Source organism: Thunnus thynnus, chromosome 8, assembly GCF_963924715.1.
Source record: "Thunnus thynnus chromosome 8, fThuThy2.1, whole genome shotgun sequence".
NCBI classification, from domain to species: domain Eukaryota; kingdom Metazoa; phylum Chordata; class Actinopteri; order Scombriformes; family Scombridae; genus Thunnus; species Thunnus thynnus.
Window position 1 is genome coordinate 32,117,978 of NC_089524.1, and position 16,736 is coordinate 32,134,713.

Here is a 16,736-nt window from a genome sequence, read left to right on the forward strand (position 1 = left end):
CGCAAGGAAAAAAAACATGATGAACCCTCCAAACTGAAGACATTTTGATTGGCTGTCACTCTTGAGGAACTATTTAAGGCTCAGGAATTTGGTTTACAGTGAATTCAGGTGAAGAGGAAACAAATCTCTCTCTTGTGTTATTTGTACATGTGCCCTGAAGACTGACGCAGAATTTTAATGGCAAAGTCATCCCACAATTTTCCTCTCTCCAACTGTGGTCTGGTAATGCTGTGCATAAATTAAAGGACCAGTATGTAAGATTTAGTGGCATCTAATGGTGAGGTTGCAACCAACTGATTACCCCTCCACTACCCCTCCCCTTCCAAACATGTAGAAGAACCTACGGTGGCCACTAAAAACACGAAAGGCCCTCTCTAGAGCCTGTGTTTGGTTTGTCCATTCGGGAAACATGGCGGTGCAACATGGCACGCTTCATGGAAGAGGATTTACTCCTCATATATATATATAAAGGGCTCATTCTAAGGTAACGAAAACTCAATGATTCTTATGTTCAGATGACTATACACCAATTAAAACATACTTGCAAGTATTATATTCCATTTTTGCCAAGTCCATTCTGCTAGATGCCACTAAATTCTACACACTGGACCTTTAACTTGAGACAGATGTCATTTCAAGCCATTTGTGCAAAAGATGATTGACAGTTCTCTTCACTCAGATATCAACATGAACCCTCTATAATTGATTTGACAGATACAGTACAGCACACTGCCGTGTCACTGGACAGCCAATCTTTAAAATGGAAAACATGGCAGCTGATGTCAAATCTATCCACCAAAAGTTGATTCTAAATCAATCAACAAGTCTTCTTACCTAAACAGCAAAAAAGGTGGTTTGTCAGCATCTTCTAAAATGATCTATATGAGCATTCTCTGCATTTCTATGGTAAATGTTTGGTTAAGTTTAGGTAAGTAAAAGGTTAGGGAAAGACTGCAGCTTCTCAGAAGTCCAGTTCTTGTAGTAAGTAAGTCTTAACAAAACCCAGCTGACAGTGTTGGGCAAGTTACTTGAACATTGCAATCAATTACTGATTACATATTATTAATTGTAAAAGTAATTACATTACTCATTACTCAGCAGCAAAAGTAACCTGTTACATCAGTCGTTACTTTACTTTTGTTAGTCAGCCGTCAGCTCCATCAAAGTTGCCTTTAAATAACTCCTCCAAACCCACATCCTGCATCTTTTATATTTAACACATGTAGGAATAGAAAATGAGACATTTGTGGTTTAACAAGCCAGCAGGATACAGTTTGGAAAGATTTTCTGACCATCCAACAGTTAGTGTTAGCGTAGCCTCAGTGACTGCACACAGCACTCCAGAAGTCCTGACCTCAGCTGCACGATTCACACATCCTCCAGTTGTGGCATACCCATGGCTAACATTAGCAAGGCAACTAAGAACACACATGTCAATAAGACAACTTTGGAATTACTGTGAGTCACATTTTTCTCCTCTGGATCGATCTGTCAGCTGAACACAGAGACCACACTGATATCAACCACAGCTGTCCACTTATAATGAGTGACTTTGGGCTTGTTGCTTACAAATATTGGTAGTCACTGGTTGCAATTTTTTGGGCTTGTTTCTAAAGTGTAGTTGCTTATTTGGGCTTGTTCCCTATATGTCTAACGTTAAAGAAAGTCTAATCCAAGTTGTCAAATATCGCTGCCTGCAGTCAGAACCACGTATGTACTAGCCAACATTAAAATCCTTAGCTGTGCCCTGGTGGATCACCGGTTAGTGCGCATACCATGTAACGTTAGACTAAGTCCTTACCACAGCGGCCAGGGTTCATTTCCAACCCAGACCCATTGCTGTATGTCATCCCCTCTCTCTATATCCCATTCTTCCTGTCTCTCTCCACTTCACACTTCTTGGCTGTTCCCGTTAGGGGTCACGACTCATCCGTCGCAAATCATCCATTTCCATCTCTTCCTGTCCACTGCATCTTCTTCTCTTTTGCCATCCACCCGCATGTCTTACCTAACCATATCCATAAACCTCCTCTTTGGCCTTCCTCTTTTCCTCTTGCCTGGCGGCTCCATCTTCAGCATCCTTCTTCCAACATAACCAGCATCTCTCCTCTGCACATGTCCAAACCATCCCAATCTTGCCTTTCTCACTGTCTCCAAACTGTCCAACCTGAGCTGTCCCTCTAATTATTCATTCCTAATCCTGTCTATCTCGTCACCATCACTCCCAAAGAAGCTCTTAGCATCTTCAACTCTGCCACCTCCAGCTGCGCATCCTGTATTTTCGTTAGTGCCACCGCCTCCAAACCATACAATAAACCAACAATATACCATACATATATAATATTCCCTTTCACTCTTGCTGGTAATCTTGTCACAGATCACACCTGACACTTCTCTCCACCCACTCCACCCTGCCTGCACTGTCCTCTTCACCTCTCTTCTACACTCCCAGTTATTTTGAACAGCTGACCCCAAGTATTTAAACTCATCCACCTTCGCCACGTCTACTTCTTGCATCCTCATCATTCCACTGTCCTCCCTCCCATTCACAAACATGTATTCCATCTTGCTCCAACTGACTTTTATTCCTCTTCTCTCCAGTGCATAACTCCAGCTCTCCAGGCTCTCCTCAACCTGCTCCCTACTCTCACTACAGATCACAATGTCATCGGCGAACGTTATAATCCACAGAGACACCTGCCTGATCTTGTCCGTCAACCTGTCCATCGCCATTGCAAACAAGAAAGGGCTCAGAGCCAATCCTTAATGTAATCCACCTTCACCTGTCTCTCTCCACTATACCTGTCTAATAAAGCCAAAATGCTTAAAAAAAAACTTTCAAAAAAATCCTTAGCAGATGTTTTTGATGTTATTTAAACGCATAATAGCTTGTTCTGTTGAGGATCCATCCACAACCCTGTTTCCTCCACCCCTCCCCTTCCCCCATACACACAAGTAACAGTCAGTGAGTGAGATATTTACAATCAAAATCTTGCGATTGATGGAGTTTCTTTAGCTACTTCGTTAACAATGCCAGGCTATAAGTGGGCAAAATACAGAAAAAAAACAAAAAGACTGGATTAAACTGGTTCAACTTCTTTAGAGTTAAAAAGAAAAATGTAAGATTACAAATAATAGTATTTTTGATATGTTTGCTTATGATATATTTATACATATATAAATTGATCAAGTGGCCTCAGTCACATTCTGGTGGGTAAGGTCATCTTTTTTTTTCTTTTTTTTTTTTGGAGAGCCACGTCACTTCTTTTGGGCTTGTTTCCATAGACCTGGTTACTTGTTTCTCTGGCACTGATATCAACCATCCATTAATCCCCGTAACACAGCAAGCATGACGACTCTGCATCACGTCACTGACATCATCTGTCAGTTAGTACATTACATGTTCACCAGTCCCTGTGATGTAGTAAACTGTAGTCTCTCGGGGTACATTGATTAATGCAAGCTGCTCTTAACATTTACTTCATTCAAGACTACTAGATTTTACATTCAAGTAGGAGCAAGTCACTTGATAAATGTGTTATTCTTCACTTTTAGCAAAGACCCTTTGACCAAACATTAAGGAGAAAGTATCCTACACACACACACACACACACATATATATATATATATATATATATACATATATATATATATATAGGTCCAATTTAAATAGCACGTATTAGTCTTGAAATACTGGAAACAGTCTGTTAAGTAACCACCTCCCCCTTGTTCCTAAAATCCCCAAATTCAAGGAAAAAGTACAGAGGACATGACTTCAGTGTCCTCAGTGATAGCTATGACTCAGGTTGGAAGTTGTGGAAGCAAGTTAGAAAACCAGTGTATTTCCCCAAATGAGTATTGCTTTTACTGCTGAAATTAAGCATCAAAGCTCCAGCCTGCTGAAGTACCCTCATCCAAAACACTGAATCCTTACTCAGCTATAGGGCAACTGCTCTACAGCTGACCCTGAACTTTGACCTCCCTGTGGAGAGCACCAACAGAAAATACTTCATGACTACATGCAGAAATAAAGTATCAGCAGGAGCACATGCATGTCTATCTGTCTGTCTCAGCGTGAGTCAGCTCTGTAAAATCCTGTCTGAATGGCAGAGCATTTGGTTTGGCGACAGCCTGGCATACATTGTACAGAGCCCACCAGGCTATGAAAATTAACACCCAGCAAATGGATTTTTAATTAGTTGTAAAAGTGTGTGTGTGTGTGTGAGAGAGAGAGTGTGTGTGTGTGTGTGTGTGTATGTGTGCAATTTGGCAGAATTATGGACAGGCAAATTGTGGAAGTACAGATCAGGAAATTGTATGTTTGTCTGTGTTCATAAGAGATAGTGTGTTTATAGGGGGAAAAAAAGTGGCACCACTCGAATTTCCATAATCTTTGTGTATGTGTGTGTATGTATGTATGTGTGTGTGTGTGTGTGTGTGTGTGTGTGTGTGTGTGTGTGTGTGTGTGTGTGTGTGTGTGTGTGTGTGCGTGACCCTCTACAGCTGCAGGCTTTATTGACAGACATCATGGATGAACTGGGAGGACAGAGGAGTAGCACTGAACGTGTCTGGAATAAAATGCTTAAGGTAAAGAGAGAATGTGTGTGTGAGAGAGAGAGAGACACACTGTTGAAACCCACCACTGGTTCAACAGACAGAACCATTGATATTTGACATTTCTGCTAAACCCTGGATGTCTCATGGCGTCATTTTTTATTACTACATGTATCCTTCTATGGCAACTACACTATGGTCAAGGTGCAGTAAAGGTTACACATCTAAAACTCTTCTAGTCAGTTGTATAATATCCTCTGTGACTGTGGAGGAGCTTTGTCAAGTCTGAAAAGTAACCCTGATCACATCATAGTGAGTCACCAGGGTTATCCCACAAGTCCTCCAAATTAAACAACAGATACATAGTTTGACCATTCAATCCAAAATGACACATAGAAGTGTTTCCTGATCTGATGCCACTATCAGCAGTAATGGGCAGGATGACAAAGCTATGGATAAGGTTTGAGTTAGAAAGTTAGAGGACCTGTGTTGTGATGTAGGCCTTTTCCATACACATGTGCTGGCTTGGCTTGATTCAGTTTGAATTGGCACATCAGCCAAGCACGGCAGGGATTTGCATCTTCATTACAACAGGGCTACCTGCTTGGAGGTGTGTCTTTAACTGATGACACACTTGTCTTGAGTGAAAAGCAGCGGCCTGTATACATCATGGCTGTGACTAGTGGTCAAAGTCACAGCTGTTGAACGGTGGATAAACACATTTTATTTCCTATAAATTCTTCACAATAAAAACCTTCCATTAGTTTGTCAGTGGAAAGCTTTTAATATGAAGCAGCAGCAGCAGGAAATGTTTTCATCAGCAGTAACTTAACGCAGCTCAGCGATCAGGAAACGATAAAATAAAGCCGATTTCCAAAAGTACAAACAGGAACACAGGAGAGAAACTAAACTTTAAACCACAGAGATTCAGTTAGAAGCTACAAAAGTACTGAGAGCTGAACACACAGAGACTTTTAAAAACAGCTCTCTGGTCTCCACAGACATGAGTTGAGTCTCGCGGTGCAACACAGCTGTTTGAGGAGGAGAAGCAGGGAGAAGGGGGTCGTCACGGTTGGCTGCAGTCAGCGAGATGTGACCGCAACCTGCTTGGAGGCGGGCCGCTTTGGCCCAACTCCAGAGATGGTCCATCTCGGGTGTGACTCGGCGCAACTCAGCGCAGCAAAACTGGTGATGGAAACGCAAATCAGCGTGGCATGGTTTGACTTGGTGCGGCCAAAAGTGTCAATGGGAAAACCCTGAGGGTCTTAAAAATCTATGTTGACTTGTGATTGTAAAGCTTATAAAGCTCCTTATGTGCTGCAGAAACATCTAGTGTGAATGTAATCTAAAAGAAGGCTGGGCTGGCTTTCTTTAGATACTTTTTATATTTACAGGTAAAAAAAGGTAAATATAACCATCATCTACTCTGGTGCAGCCATTAGATAACAATGCCCATCCTACATAAATAATACAGAAATTACAAAGAAAATAGATGTGTAAGGCAGTATATAGTATATAAGGCAGGGTGGATACTGGGTTTCTCACTAATAGCTGTTATTTGTTTCTTGCTGGAACCCAGTCTGTCAAATGCTATGGTTGGCCTGTTGGTACCAAGAAACCCAACTGTTTCTTTTCTGTCTGTTTATTTTGCAGTAGATAGAAAATGGAAGGTCAAATCAGTTGCATCTCTGCAGCTATTCTCAGATTTGTGAATGAAATTCATAAACCCAAGGACTGAAAAGAAATAAATTGAGATACTGGAGAAAAATGCTGAACTCAGTACACACACTACTGTATGACAGCCTGGTTCTTTGTCTAGTTTGTTTTGGTAGAGCTGTTGTAAATGTGAATATAAGCTCTGCCCCTGCCCCGTGGCCGTGAGGAAGCCTCCTCTAGGCAGAGAAACTAAAATCTCTGGAAAGACCATGAACACACTAAATATTAAACTCTGTTTGAGCTAATTGAGAGGAGAAGTTCTGAAGCAACCCATTGGTTCTTTAGAGCAAATAACTTTATATGCATTACAGTTTTACTAGTATCCAAAATCCAATTTACTTTTGACAGCAAAGAAATGGTCATTACCCGCTTAGACTGGAGATGTTTCTGTAGAATGAACAAATATCAGTCGAATATGTTATTTATAATATAAAGAAAAAAGATGAGGTGTTTGCTCCCCAAACACCTCACATGCAGACTATCGGTACATGCTTTTATTTACCGATGCTCCCTAAACACCTCACATGCAGACTATCGGTACATGCTTTTATTTACCGATGCTCCCTAAACACCTCACATGCAGACTATCAGTACATGCTTTTATTTACTGATGCTCCCTAAACACCTCACATGCAGACTATCGGTAGACGCTACAATTGAACCATGTTCCCTAAACACCTCAGACTATCCAGAGTCTCCAATTTGGAGCTGAGCTGAAGTTGGAATGAACTGCAGTGCCTGTTCAAAACGTGCCTGAGACGTCCTGCAGTATGTCTTGAACATACATACTGAGTTCCCACACATGAGTAATGGTAACAGTAGAGCTTCACTCTCTTTTCAATTCATTCTCTATGGTAGTTCTCATCACTACAGATGTAATCTCCCCCTCAGACCACAATGAGGGCTGCATTGGCAGAGCGGCACTGTCTGTATTTCCACTCGCTGACCCCGTGGGCAGAAGGAGAGGCAGAAACAAAGTTGTTTATAAGGTACTTTTATATATTTCTCAAGAATCCCTCATCCAAACAACTTCATATTCAACACTGCACTTCCTTGGGTCCTCAGCAATACACAGGCCAAGTGTGAAGTTGACTGGATGAATTATTGTTAAGATATGTGACGGATACACATACATACATACATACATACATACATACGAACAATAGATTCCTTCCTTCAGTAGAGAGATTTTATGACTGAATTGCATATACTATATTATATTAAATTTGAAATGAACACAATGCTGCCTTTCTAAAATGATGAGGAAAGGTTGTTAATAAAACGCCGAAAATTTTCATATCAAATATATCAGAAGAAATTCACAGACATCAGGATCTTGGTCTTGATTGAATATTAAAGTCCACTCTCACTCAAAATTATGTTTTTCCTCTTATTCCTACAGTTAGATGTTTGAGCTTCACTATACATAATTATGTATGTGCAGAGTTTGACACTAGAATGCTGTCTTCACATTCATCTGTGTGTTCACTGAAAACCAGATTTTAAGGGGTGGGGCATACGAGCATGATTTGTGACATCACAACTAGTATGGAGCCAATTGTGGTCCAATATGCAACTTACACATGTGTGATGTGGAAACTTGAATCCTCCAGTGCACAAACACTGAGAATAAACTTTACAGTAAAGCAGGAGACATCTTGTGTCCAACAGATAAACTTCTGAAATGAACAATATTTGCATATTCATAGATTACTGAATTTTTAATGAGGGAGAATGAGATGCTATTTTAAGGATTTTAAAGTGGTACTTATACTTTTTTTGGGGGGGGGGGGTGGGGGCATATCAGACATGCCTTATTGTTCCAAGCAGAGTATTTTTATATGAACATATTTGAGAAAGCAAATTATTGATATATACAGTAAACGTCATTTGTATGAGACAGGACTGTATTGCAGTAGGATTGTTATGGGGGGCTTTGCTCAGGTGCAGTATCCAGCTCTGAGGCATTGTTTGAGCGCATAAACTGTTGTCAGGATTAGCAGGAATAGGCCTAGTAGATATTAAAAAAACTAAAATTATATCAAAAAAAAACCCAAAAAGATTGTAATCCAAGGCCCACTTCCAATGACCATCCTTATGGACTCACAGACTTTGGCCTTGTTTATACCTGGCATTAACATGCGTCTCAGGTGATCTGATCACAAGTGGACAGCTCTAGTATAGGTGTGAACGCACCCAACACGCATTGAGATCTGCCTTCTCAACTGACGTTCTCTATTTTCCAGCAGACTAGGCACAGGGATTGCATTGCTGCCTCCCAGTACATGTGCCATCTGTCCAAAGCTGTGTTCAACTTGTTTGATAACAGGATAAAAAAATGCATTATTTGGTTTTCCTGTATTTCATGTGAATTAAAAAAAAACATTTTTCCTGTTTTTCCCATTCCCCTAGCCCAGTTTTCCTCTTCAAAATCGGCAATTGGAATAGAAATTAAATCAAAACCAGAAAACATCTTGTTTGTGAGATCCGATCATAAGTGGTGACTTAAGAAGCACGTGGAGACACATGTTAATACCAGGTGTGAACTGACGTACTTAGAGTTGTCCACTTGTTATCGGATCACTCAAGACCCATGTTAATGCCAGGTGCAAAGAGGGCGTTTGATAGTCATTCCTCAAGTCTGCAAGGCATCAGTGGCAAATGACAAGTGCTTCAGGGTTCTCTCGTGGCCTTTTTCAGCCCTTTACCAGACTTTCTTGAGAGGATTTACCCACAATTTATAGATTCTAATATGTCAACAATGTCAGGGGGAATCCAAAAATAATAAAATAAAATAATAAAAATAATTTTAATTTGTATGCATATATCAGCAAGTGCTGCATTATATAAAGATATGATCATGATATGATCTGTAGGAGCTTCACACATTACTATCTATCTTTACAGCCATGCCTCTGCTCAGGTTACCTTATACTGATCATACATGTGACGTTATTCAAAGTCTGTGAAGGTTCAGGGTGGAAATTGGAACTGTGCCTGAATAGTTTTGTGCTACTTGAACTCCCTATCAAGCATGAGTGTGAAGTCTGAAATCTGAAGTAACAACAGCCTACACTGCTGAAACAATATAAACGTTTTTGTCCACAGATTTCCACTCAACATACGTAAACAGCCAAATGTTTCTGAGTGATCTTCTTCAAAATCAGAGAAAGAATTACTATGAGTTCAAACATGATACTGGAGGGAAATGCCAACACACACATGCACACAACAGATTAACAAACTGTCAAGTGAAACAATACGGAAGCGAAGAACAAGAGGAAGACTAATTCATTATCAGACAGCAGTTCTGGCATTTCTTGACAGCACCACTCCTCTGTTTCTAACCGTTAACAACCAGTCTGACCAGGCAGAACGTACAGCATTTAACATATTCAACTTAAACACCAAGAATATGTTTTGTATCTGCATATGACTCGTCAAAGAGCACGCTGTTGCCAAACCTCAGAGTTAACGAATTCAGAGCACTGTCCGAGTCCTTGTTCATTTATTCAGAGCATCGCTGTAGGAGAAAAAGTTGGTGCAGCCAAGCATTGCAGTGTTTCAAACAGCAGTGAGGGGTATCAAACCAGCTGTGCTTTGCAAGTTACTGTACAACGTCTGCTGCTGTTCACGTCTGCTGTTCTGACTGCCAGGAAGGCTTTATGGCTGTCAACGTTTCTGGAATGTTTTGTTCTTCCATTCAATAGCAATTTATTTATTCATTTCTCTCCTTAGTTCCTGGATTTCATTTGACAACCGTGATTTGATTCATTAAAGCGAAGATGTATATTCATTAAACAAGCACGCAATAATGTGAGACTTACTCTAGAAGATCAAAAACAAACATTAAAGCATTATTCTAAAATAAAAATTCCCAAAAAGAAACATATCTGTTTCATTAAATGTTATGACATGATATTATGACTAGTGATTTGTCGTGGAAATGTTTACATCATTGCATAAAAACCTCGGAGACATAAAGAAAGCATTACACATTGTTGTTAATTGAAGCAGTTGTAAACACTGTATTAATCACACTTTCAGTAACAATTATACAAATGTCCAAATACTAAAATACAATTATCTTGTATTTTTGGAGAGAAAGCATGTTGTTCAGCCAGCACTTGGAGATGTGAAGATAAAAACAGTATACAACACGCTGACATGCAGGCCAACACTGACAGTGTTTTAAACAAAAACCTTTTTGTCTTCTCTTTGTCCAAAAGATCTAATAAAAGTGCAACACACCAACTGCTCAGTGTGTTCAATAATCTCAATAGAGGTAAGAAAAGGAGGTTGGTAATGCATGCGATGTATGTCACCAAAGGGGTAAACAGGCATCATTAATTACTTATTAAAGCAGTCAAATTATTTTTCTCTCTCTCCTGAGTTCAACAACTTATTGCTAGCACTTGCTTAGGAAAGGTATGTCTTTCCTTGACTTTACTCTATTTAATTACTTTGCAGGCAGGAGCTCCAGACACATACCTGCACAGCAAAATGCAGAAATTCAGACAGATAAAAACAGTTCACAGCACAGACTTTAACCGTATTAAGCGCTTTTCACTATTTACTCAGGCTCACATATTTCTGCTTTTTTCATCTCGCCTCGTATTTTAGCCCTAGGGGACTTCAACCCCTTTTTTCTCTGGCTTTTAGTTACGCAGGCTCACATTTGCTCTTTTTGGTCTTGCCTCATTTTTGCTCTTTTATCAAGGACTGTAACCTTGAAATGGGGACTGAAACCCCACTTTTTCTATGACATCATTTTATGTACACATTTTCCAATCCACCTGCCTGAACCAGCATGTCTCGCCTGCACACAAACTCCACAGCCCTGCATCCAGAGAACTATTCCTGACTGCACACTCATCCTCTAGGCACACTTGAAAAGGAGGAGAGAGAGGACCTCCTCAGCGGAAGACTTAATTCAACCTCTAAGCTTAGGGTATCTATGGCGCCAGTAAAACCTCAACAACCATCAATGCATGCTTTAAAGCTAAACCCTCTTTTCTTGAATTTGGAAGTAATTAACAAATGCAATTTCCACAGAATTACCCTGCCGATTAATTGCCTATAGATTCAGTCTTCTTGTAAAAAGACCCCAACTTACACAGGACCCCAAGGTTTCTGCAATCTCCTGGGATCGGTCCTGGCAGGACAAGGGTCAACTCTCCCAGGAAAAAGGTCAGCGGCTTAGCATCCCAGGGACAAGCCCCAAAAATGTAAATGGTAATGGACTGCTCTTATATAGCGCCTTTCTAGTCTTCCAACTACTCAAAGCACTTCTACATGACAAGCCACATTCATTCATACACACACACATTCATACGCTGATGGCAGGGACTGCCATGCAAGCTGCCAACCTGCTCATCAGGAGGATCTAATCATTCACACATCGATGGCGCAGGAGCAATTTGGGGTTCAGTATCTTGCCCAAGGACAATTCCACATGTGGATTGGAGGAGCCGGGCCACCCACGAGAAAGTAGTGGAGAATTGCTTGATCAGTCAATGAACACACAAAGAGTGTTGTCAGGTTTTGAAATAATGTAATGAAATAATACAATCAGAAGTACAATGCATCATATCTCTAAGAGAGAGCACATACCACCTAGAATCAGCCTCTCTCTCTGGCGATTTGGCACTCAGTCAGTTCTTAAGTATCACTCTACAGAAACAGAAATATTCATAGCTAACCCTGAAGGTTACTAAACAACCCTCAGAGAGAAGCAATGGTCAAGAGTTCAACTAGCCTAGGAATAGGATTTCTTCACAAACATATATTCGACAATAACACAGTGACATTACTATCACACCCGGTTGAGAACCAAACATTGAAACAACATTTGTAAAATATATAATCTAGACAAGAAATACATCCAGTGTTTCCCCTATATTCATTGTCAATCTGGCAGTTAATGTACAGTACAGGCTGTGTGTCAGTTAATAAATGCTACAGCTCCTCAAGACAAACAAAATACTCATCTATCGAGGGGGGTTAGCCTCTAAGTTAGCAACAACGCATTAGCTTAACTTGACCACGCTCACTAAAGGTAAACTTAAATAAATGACTGGTTTCAGCCTGTTCTATGGAGGTGAGTTAAGTCAAGCCAAGTTTTATTTACATAGCTCCAAATCACAACAGAAGTTTTCTCAGGGCATTTTTCACATAGAGCAGGTCTGGAGCGTACTCTTTGTTTTACAGAGACCCAACATTCCCCCATGAGCAAGCAATTAGCGACAGCAGTAAGGAAAAACTCCCCTTTAACAGGAAGGAACCTCAAGCGGAACCGGGCTCTAGGTGGGCGTCCATCTGCCTTGACTGAGATTTGATCATTAGCTTAAACGCCCCTAAACTACTATGTAGTTTGTTCTGCTCTGATTGTGGACAAGTTCTTTCATAAAAATGTTACCTAAGAGTAAAAAGAAGAATTTTAGCTTCTTGTCCTGCTGTCAGAAATAACCAGACTAAAACATAATACATTTATCAGTACCAGTCCTTGTATTACAGGACTCGAGAATATTAGCCTACGACAGCTGCCGACGACGTGTCATCAGAGTGCTGTACTGTGACAGAAATAGAAGGAATATACAGTCTGATATGGAGTTAGATGCTTAAAAACCTCTTTCTGAGGCAAAGCAGTCTATGACTAATATGAGAGGTGGTCAAAGGATGTGACAGTCAGAGAAATATTACTTGCATAAAGGCCTGGAGACTGCCATCAGAGTGAGAGAAGTTTCCTAGCAACTATTGAAATGTGTAAGTTACTGTACTGAAATATCAGCAGTCACATGTCACAGGAATACAAGCCAGTATTATGCCAACAACCATTGAAACAGTGAAATATCTAAACTTCCCCTGTGATATTTATTCAGTTTTCTCCAGACATCAACGTATAAAAGCCCCAACATCGAGACATTTTCTCTACTAATTACTTAAATAGCACAACAGGCACCTTACACCCTTCTTAAAGGCATAAGAGTCCTAACACATTCTTGAACTCAACACGTCCATAAGCCAACTCCCTGAAAGTGAAAGCTGGATGAAGCAAGAGGTAAAGATGTGAGGGACTTTTTTTTTGATTTAGTACAGTTAAGTGATTTAGGAAGAGAGCGGAGAGAGGCAGAGAGGAAAAATGGAGGTGGAGTAGAGTTGATGGCTTCTGAGGCAGTGTAGCGTAGTGGAAGAGGAAGAGGAGGGGAGTGTGTGGGCTGAGAGAAAAGAAGGAAGAAAGAAAGGCAGAGTACTTACAGCTCCCTCCTTTACTACCTCTCCTGCGACTCGATAAAGAATGGGATAAGTGTATATGTTTGTGCACATGTGCATTAACGTGTATGTGTGTGTGTGTGTGTGTGTGTGTGTGTGTGTGTGTGTGTGTGTGTGTATTGGGAGAATGGGGAATCGCTAGGTGAGTCTGTCTGCCGCTCAGTGAAGCGAGACGGCTGCTGTTACTGATGGTCTATATTAATCACACCATCAGCCGCTGTGCTACGACTGCATCCAAACTGCATTGTCCTCCTGCCTGTCTGTGTGTAACCACTATTTATGTTGTAACGAATCATCCTAATGGCTTGATTAGCCTGCCATTTGCTGCCATTACTGCATCCCTGGATTAAAACCTTAATTGCCTCTTCTCGCGTTGTCCACAATTTTAACATCAAAAGCCAGAGAGATGCCATTCCACCATATTTATAACTGACCACAAAGTCATGTATCTTCTTCTTTACTTAACCTTATTATTAAGAAAAGCGAGAGATCTGAGAGTCAAGACAAAAAGATGAGTAGATGAATAATCACCACCTTCAGGTGCACTCAGGCAGAGGAAGAGAGTTCATCAAAAAGACTTTATTACAAATGGCTGACAACATTTTCAACAGATTTTTGTTTTTATGTCTGAATATCTACTTCAAGCAGAGCGCTGCTTTTAATCTGAAGAGCCCAGCATATGTATTTAAAGCTACGGTATGTATGTTTTTCTTATATTTAGTTGAAATACGCTCCCAAGAGCATCTTAATGTGGAGAGGTGTTGTCAAAGGCTCATTGAACAGCCTGGCAGCAGTACAGAGATATTCCCTTCTCAAGTTTTTAAGCGAGCCTCGCCCTCTTAACCACTCAGAGAAGGCCAGAGTCAGGGGCGGGAGCTTATGGCTGTCAATCAATATGTGAGCACACTTCTAGCCTACCACTCCTCTTGTACTGAGGCTCAACGCTAGCGTTAGCTGCTGGAAGACATCACTATGGCTTACTTAGAGACTAGCAAGCTCCCAGTGCATTAGGGAGGAGGGGAGAGGGAGGGAAGGAGCAGAGTGGTCTCATGCTAGCACTAGCTGGATTTCCACAACTTGTATATTGTATCTTTAAATAAAGTGCTACACATACAGTGGTACTTGTAAAATAGAATCAATCTTAATAGTTCTTTATCCATCTATTTTAACCCTCCTATAATATGACCCATTTCTACTTTGGAGTTGTCTGAAATACTGGCTACCATCTCTTTTCCTCAATTATGGTGATGACCTTTGGTGTGAAATTTGGACACACTGATGTGTTGTAATACGTCTATACTAAATTTATATACAACAATCATGTCTGTGGATCAATTTGACGCAGCTGCTTTCATGTAGGTAAATAGTTGCACAGATACAAAATAAAAATGTGTCTTTCATGTATATTGCTATTACTGGTTGTGAATGGCATGTCTGGGTAAAAATTTGTGGCCCCACACTTTTTGTCAGTGCTGCAACAGATTTTGCCAGATGTGAAGACAGATGCTAAAAATGGGCTGCTCAAGACTGAAAGCTGAAACACATTAATATAAAAAGATTGGATATGTAAGTGATGTGCTCAAACTGTAGATGTATTTTATATTATTATGTATTGTATTTATATTCAAATGGCTCTGGGAAACTGACTGATATTTTGTAGAGTGAATGATTTGTTTATTTGTGTTAAAAAAATCAACAGCTAAATCTAAAATAAAAATATACAAATTAAAAACTTGAATTGTAATGTAGTAGGTGGAAGGCTTTGAAGTATGGAGTTTGAGCTGATTTTTTGTTGCTATGGTTAACTTCATTTCAATATAATAATTGCACATTGATTCAGAACTGTGTTGACCCGGTGTATGATTTTAACAAACACCTGTCAAGCAATCAGAAGTGAGTATTTCCCACTGCCATATGTACTTAATTAATGAAATCACAGTACCCTGCCAAAAAATGTGATTTGCTTTGAGCCGTTTGCCATGATTCCTAATTTAGTGATGAGGACAGAGGCAGGGTAACAGGAAGAGAGAAAAAACCCCTAAGAACTGGAGAGACTAGAAAAAAGGGGACTTAACACTCTGATGAAAAATGATGACTATTTTCTGTGCAATTGCCACATTGTGATCGTCTAAATTAAACAACAAAATGTGTTGTTTTCCAGCGCAAACAACCACTGCTTGAAATTGAAGCTAGTGCAGAAGTCCCTTTAAGTGCAATATCACTGATGGTCACTAGATGATGGCTTCAAAAAAATCCCATTCAAAAAGCATCAACTTCTCTCATGAAATAGTAAGTCAATCATTTTTTAATGAGTCATTATGGTCTCAATCTCTAAATTCAGGTCCTCTAATAAGTGTGCTGGTGGTTATTTTGGAAATTATTGCTCAGATAATAACATATAAAGATGTATAGTAGCTTTGATGTCTGCTGAGTGGTTGTTGATTGACAGCTGTGATTGACAGTTCGCTCCCCAGCTCTGGGACTTGCGCTGTCGGACTACTGTCGCAATATTTTGGAAAGTTTGATGTTACTTGATAACAATACCTGCTGTGTTAGCTAGCACAAGCTCAGTGTTCCAGGTAAGCTAGTGTTAGTTTGGGTCTGAGGTAGCGGGGTCTGTTTCCAAAGCGTGAAAGGCAACGCCCCGCACTCCTTTTTTGGAAGGTCCTGGCTCAAACGGAAAAGATGGCGCCGACCATAAGCTGCAACTCTGGGCTTAACACTGGTTCCAATGCAAACCAGCATTGCACCTACCTACATCTAACACACAAACATGAGGGATATCTGAGCTAGAGCCAGGAGGTGATTAGCTTCAGCATCATGACTGGAAGTCCAGGAGCTAGCCTGACTGACTGTCTGAAGGTCAAAAATACACTGACTCACCACTCTAACGGCTTGATTCCACCGGCTGCAAAGCAGCCGCTAGAGTGGATTAAATTTGGAGTAGAGATTAAATTTTATACAAAAGTTATTTTAAAAACCCCAGTTTTTTTGTGGATTGTTACCAGGGTCACCTCTAAGTCATACAAGCAACCATTTTTCTTCCCAAAAAAGTTATCTTTGCATGTAAAACAGACAAATCTAATAGATTAAACTTTAAAAATACTTTCAGAAAACATGCAAAATATTAGACCACGTATTACAGTTTCAAGGTGCTGGTAGGCGTATTTTTTAACTTGTTTTCCCCCTCCAGA

At 40.3% G+C, this 16,736-nt stretch overlaps 1 protein-coding gene across 4 annotated transcripts in view; it reads left to right on the plus strand.

Moving 5' to 3' along the window:
• LOC137188333 (spermatogenesis-associated protein 16-like) overlaps nucleotides 1-16,736 on the plus strand; it is a 114,938-nt gene that overhangs the window by 83,962 nt on the left and 14,240 nt on the right. For 2 of the 4 annotated variants that reach the window (XM_067597955.1, XM_067597957.1), the window contains exon 10: nucleotides 4,504-4,587. The exons of 1 other annotated variant lie outside the window; for it this stretch is intronic. In XM_067597955.1, coding sequence (XP_067454056.1) covers nucleotides 4,504-4,587 — 84 coding nt within the window. Of the gene's footprint in view, nucleotides 1-2,601; nucleotides 2,797-4,503; nucleotides 4,588-16,736 lie in introns of those variants that run through there. One more of the 4 variants, XM_067597958.1, reaches the window with a different exon arrangement.